This window comes from Varanus komodoensis, unplaced genomic scaffold (assembly GCF_004798865.1).
Source record: "Varanus komodoensis strain SLA01 unplaced genomic scaffold, ASM479886v1 scaffold48, whole genome shotgun sequence".
In the NCBI taxonomy this organism is placed as follows: domain Eukaryota; kingdom Metazoa; phylum Chordata; class Lepidosauria; order Squamata; family Varanidae; genus Varanus; species Varanus komodoensis.
Genome location: NW_025336059.1, coordinates 6,877,246 through 6,883,245, shown reverse-complemented (window position 1 = coordinate 6,883,245; position 6,000 = coordinate 6,877,246). Strand labels below are relative to the sequence as shown.

The following is a 6,000-nucleotide window of genomic DNA, read 5'->3' as shown; positions in this document are numbered from 1 at the left end:
CACAGGGGACTCTTCCTTGGTTATTGTATATACCCTGACCTGCAGGAGCACAGTTGTCATCTGTACTTCTACAGGCAGGAATGAAACTGAACACAAGCAAAAGCTTCCTGCAGGCATCAGGACAACGCGGGGAGGTGAGGACCGGAGAGATGTGGGCTACTGAAAGGGGAGCTCTGGCCTCTTTCCAATTTTTTGCCTTTGCTTGGCCAGCCAGGCGTGGCTGGGTCATGGGGCACAGCAAATATCTAGCCAGTTGCTTCAGTAGATGTCCCTCAGATTCTGGTATTGTACTGGGCACTTCTCTTCCTCAGGTTGCATCCGGACAATATCCCTCCTGCACAATAACCACACTGTATTCGGTTGCTTTTCTCTGGACATCTGCATGATGGCACCCTCTTTCTCTCTCTGCTTTTTCTTAGTTCCTCCATCTTTTCTCACACTGCAGAAAATCATCCGTGCTTGGTGTGGCTGTTACTTTAAAAAGCGTTTGTGTCAGTCCGTCTGCCCAGGTTTGTCTCATTCTTAGTGCTTTTCTTCTGTCTTTTCCAACTAGCACTGACTAATGGTTTTAAAGATTTGCAAAGAAGCCTTCTTCCAAAATGGAACCCAGGGTATGCTCTCATTTCTCCATGCGCAGATGGGTGGGCATAATGGAGATCTCCAAATGGTTTGTACTTCAACTCCTGACTTTTCTGACCATTGGCTATGTTGGTGGGGGTCTCTGGGAACTGAAGACTCGAAAACATCTGGATAATTTTAGGTTGCATTAATTAGAAGTATGACTCCTGCAACATGATAATTCATAGCTCTCTCAGCTCTGTCGGTCAGAACTTACCTTGATTTTGGCCATCTGTTTCTGAAGACCACACTTTAAGAATGATGCAGATCAGTTAGAACAAACTCAGAGAAGACAAAGCTTATCAGAGGACAGAAAATTGACTGGCTTCTTAAAAATAGGAGAGCCCACTGTGGGCAGCCTCTTGTACAAACCCTCAGGAATTTGTCATACTGGCTTAAATTGGGATTATAAGCCAGTTGACAACCCTTGGAGTTGTTTCAGCCATGATGCGTTCTCATGACATCCATACTTGGGCAACATAACCCATGATGGGTGAACTACATCTATGGGCAAGCCACTTGGCGAGGATGCCGGAAGTCTTTTCATCTGTACCCAGTGGCTGATGGGTGATCATCCATGGTCCGCTGCCCGAAAAGTACCCAAGGAGCAGTTGGCAGCGGCTGGCAGAAGCCACCACTCTCAGCTCTTTCAGGGCTGTCGCCACAGCTTTTCTGACACTTAAAACAACTGTGAGATACGAGCTACTACATATTTTATTTATTTATTTATATTGCTATTTATATCCTGCCTTTTTCCTACAAAGGGCTCAAGGCAGCTTACATCATCTCTCCTCCTCCATCTTATCCCCACAACAACCACCCTGTGAGGTAGGTTGGGCTGAGAGTCTGTGACTGGCCCAAAGTCACCCAGTTGGCTCCATGGTCGAGCGGGGACTAGAACCCAGATCGCCTGAGTCCCAGTCCCATGCTTTTAACCACTACACCACACTGGCTCTCATATGGATGACCTTGTGGTGGTTTCCTGCAGAAAGGAAGGTGAATGTTCACCTCCGGATGTAGAATAGCCATTCGAGTTATTCCACTCACGTTGCATCAGCTTATAATGTTATTGGTTTTATAGAAGGCTTTATTTTGACAAGCGCAGCACTTTCACTGGAAGCAAACTAAACCGCTGTCCTAAGCTGGGCGTTGAGGGTTATACGCCTGTGTCTGAAGGGCTTTGAAACGAGCGTGCCAAGATGCTCTCGCTTACCCAGAGCAGCGCCTCTGCGATTATTACGGCTTCACTGGAAGAAAACATACCCGCCTGTCTTCCTTGCGTTTCCCCCTCAACCAGGCCGAACGTTTGTGCGCATCGCGAGCTCTTGGTGGTCAGCCAGCAGCACCCCTGCATCCACGCCTCCACCCGCCTGGTCAGAGTGTGGAAGCCCAGCTGTGGGAGGCAGCCGTGGTGCCTGAGCTACACGTGGAGGTTTGTGCGCTTGCTCTGTCTCTTTCTGGCTTATTCAGTGGCTTCGACTTGGAAACTCGGCAAGGTGAGGGTCCCCAAGGCCAATTTCCATCTCGGGCCACTTCCGGGGGTGGGTGGAGCTGAAGGCAAAGGGGATGGGGCCAAAATACCGGGCTGTTTCCCCGTAATGCTTCTGCTGCCCCCGACGAGGCCAGCCCTCCCCTGCCCAGCATCCTCCCTGTATTCCTGGCTGTTGGCTGTGCTTGCTGGGGCAGGTGGCAGCCGAAGGGCGGATCATCTGGAGGGCGCCATTTTCGAAAAGGGTTAATTTGCGAGAACTTTCAAGCTTTCTCTCTCTCGCACTCCCAGGCACACAGACACACTGTGCAAGGTGGTTTGCTTGCTTGTGGAAGCTGGGCGGGGGGGATAAAAAGTAGTAACGAAGCCCCCCAAACTTAGTCCTGAATGGGCTGAAGACATGCAGCCAAGGTCTGAGCTGGAGACTTGCATTAAGCTCAGAATGTGGGCCTTTTATCGCCTCTTTCTCATTCCTTTCTCTGTCTCAGTTTCTTCTTTAGCAATATTTAAAGTGAGAACTCAGCATGCATGAGACATGGGCCAAGGATGCCGTGAGACGTGGGCCAAGAATGCCGGCTGAATAGGAAGGGGATGGGAAACCGGAATGAAGGGAAATGGAGTGAAGTCTTCGGGGGGGGGGGGGCAGTCTGGCTCCCCCAGCAGGAAAGTCCCAGTTGGAAATACTCTGCTGCAGGTTCCTGCCCACAGCCTCTCCTTGCATGCCCAGTTTAAGGCTTTGCCTCTGAGGTCCGCCTGCAAGCCCTCTTCCAGTGGCTGCTCGGCGTGAGCTGACCGGCTGGTTCCCGGGTTCTCTTTCAGGACGGTCTACCGTGTGGAGCGCAGGCAGGTCAACCGCTTGCGGTACCAGACGGTGCACGCATGCTGCCCAGGGTGGGCTCAGCGCGGAGAGGACACCGGCTGCTTTTATTGTAAGTAGGTGCTTGTGCATTGGAGAAGGTCTGCATTCATCAGCGCGTGTGTTTGTGCAATAGTTTTCTTTAAGGATTCAGACACACCCTGGGGGCATGCCTGGGAAATATTTGAATATGTTATACCCATAACCCGTTTTTCCTTCAAGGGACTCAAAGCAGCTAACAGAAGTTTTCTGCCCTCCACAATCTTCTTCTCAAACAACAACCCTGTGAGGTAGGTTAGATTGAGAGTCAGGGACTGACCCAAAGTCGTCATAAAACAGTGAAGGTATAAGGCAGATGAAGCCATTGTAAGATTTAAAGAGAAGAGGTATGGGTATAATAGAATTCCATTTAATGGTAACAAAAAAGTATTTTATGAAAAATCATCAAATAGAAACATTCATTATACCGAGTGACATATGCTGAAATATTGACTAGTCTTGTAAAATGTGGACTGTAAAATGTGTTTTATAATGCAGTTTTTTATTTGTTCATTCCACTTATTCACCACCCAAGAGCCAAAGCGTTGAAGTTGAATAAAACAACACATTAACAATGCAGTATAAAATGCACCACAGTATAAAACACCGTAAGAATGTCGCCATACAAAATTCAAAACCAGATTTAGAACACATACAAACACTCCAATAACTAGGACAAGGTATATCTTGGGACCTGCTTAAGCAGCTAATATAGATATAAAATGTAATTATAAAGAGAGAATTGGAGGGAGGCGCAGAAAGGGCCCCTTCTCTTTGTGTCTTAACTTGAAACAAATGTTGAAACAAACGAGGTCAAAATACGCACATGGTTGGTTTGATCTGCTCTCGTTTAACCCAGGTGCCCTCCATTTTTAAAATGGCACTTAGCCTGTTCTGCTTTTTACCTGCCATATTTAAACACACCTTTGTTTTCATCCCTCTGAAATTTGGCAAATTCGATCCATTATATCAGCATTGGACTATCCAGACAGCCCGTCCTGGTTAATGGGCAGGATAAAAATTAAATAAATACATAAGTAAAATACTTGAAGATTTCATCTTGATGAAATAGAAAACATGGAAGTCACCCAGGTTCCCCCTTTAAAATCGATGGGGGTAGTTTCAGCATGGTAAAATGAGTAAAACAGTGGCAAAATTGATGCTTCCCTGAGAAATGAAACAGAGAGACAGAGCGAGTCAGAAGGGGTCTCCTGGGCCATCTAGTCTGACCCCCGGCTCCAGCTGACTCCGCTCATGACATGCCCACCATCTCTTGTCATGAGACACGTCGTGAATTATGGATCCACAAGGGGGCTTTTCCTGCTGCTCGCATATCCTTGGCTGCTTGGTGTTACTGGCCCATGATCTGCGAAGCTTGGATCTGCGGCCGCTTCTCGCGGTGTTCAGGGGAAGGACTAAACCCTCAGGCTGAGAGAGCAGAACCGAACAGATGAATCACGTCCTCCTTGGCTCGCTGGAAGCCTTTGCTGCGGGTTCCAACCTGGATCCAGCAGAGCTTCGCTTGGGACGCCGTGCGTGGCCATGGAGCGCTTCTTGACTCCTGCCCTCGCCACCAGGTTCATCGCCAATCTGCCAAGCATTGCTTTATCTTGGCAGCTTTGCAGGTCTGGGGCCCTTCTGTTCCCCGCATTGCGGTCCTTTCCCTCACGGCCTCCTGGACCAGTGACCTCCATAGGGCCCTCAACGTCTTCCGTTCTTCCCTGGGTTGCTGTTGATCCTACAGAGGATCTCCTTCCTGCTTGCATCTTCTCTGCCTTTGCAGCAGGTTGTTCTCAGAGCTCAGTAGTTAAACCTCAGGGGGCTGTTCGGGTCAATCTTGGCTTGTTTCCCTTGGCTTTGACCTCATTCTGCTGGAACTTTGTTTATCTGTGGAAGCCTGACACACACACCTCTAGCTTCCAGCAACCTGCCGTGTTTTTATGCATGGCTCCTTGCTGTTACACATATTTCATTTGCCAGACACACCTCTCTAGGGAGAGAATTCCACAATCGGGGCGCCACCACAGAGAAGGCCCTTCTTCACCACAGAGAAGGCCCTTCATAATCTCCTTCAGGGAGGGCTCCTGGAGTAGGGCCTCTGCCCCGGATCTTAAGGGGCGGGCAGGCACGTATGGAAGGAGACGCTCCTTCAGGTAACCAGGCCCTAAGCTGCTGTCATCACCAGCACCTTTAACTGGGCCCGGACTTCAACTGGAAGCCAGTGTAGGTGGTAAAGGACTGGCGTTATGTGTTCATACCTGCCAGTCCCTGTTAACAACCTGGCAGCTCTGTTCTGAACCAATTGAAGTATCCAGACTGTCTTCAAGGGCAGCCCCATGTAGAGCGCATTGCAGTAGTCCAGTCAGGAACTTACCAGGGCCTGGGTCACCGCTGCCAGGCCCTGCCCATCCAGATAGGGGCACAGTTGATGGATCAGCCGAAGCTGAAGGACCGCGCTGCTCGCCACCGACACCACTTGGGATTCCAGGGACAGCTCCGGGTCGAGGGGCGCTCCCAAGCTGTGCATTTCTTGATGGCTGTAGTATGTAGGAAGTCAAAGTGACGTTGACCACCCTTTGCTGGAGGAAAGCTCTCCAGTGGTTGGTAGAACCTCTGTGGGTGCCAGCCCTGGTTTATCCACGAAAAGACCCAGAGGGCAGTTTTGTAAAGAATGAGCTTCCCTTCTGTTTCCCCACCAGATTTTGCAGGCCTCTGGCTGGTGCGTCTCAGTCTTGTGCGATGGTTTGGCCCTTTTGCCCTTCTTTTTAGCTGCCTGCAGTTCTGGGGTGTGTTTCAACGGAGGCAAATCTGTAGGAGATTCATCGCAGATCTGCTCCTGCCCTTCGGGTTTCCAGGGATCCTGTTGCCAGTATGGTGAGTCATTTACTTCAAATTTGCTGAAAATTCATCTGTGTGCCGCCTCCGCTCTAAGGGATGGCCATCTTTCTTTTCGCCAGGCCTGGCAAAAGCTGGGCTGACATGTGCAGCCAATGGATGT

The 6,000-nt window shown here is 49.7% G+C and overlaps 1 protein-coding gene across 1 annotated transcript in view; it reads left to right on the top strand.

The window, feature by feature from the left end:
* Positions 1-650: 650 nt before the first annotated feature.
* Positions 651-6,000, top strand: part of MEGF6 (multiple EGF like domains 6) — a 36,517-nt gene continuing 31,167 nt past the window's right edge. The window contains exons 1-3 of the mRNA XM_044445321.1: positions 651-667; positions 1,916-2,050; positions 2,927-3,036. Of these exons, the coding sequence (XP_044301256.1) occupies positions 651-667; positions 1,916-2,050; positions 2,927-3,036 (262 nt within the window). The remainder of the gene's footprint in view (positions 668-1,915; positions 2,051-2,926; positions 3,037-6,000) is intronic.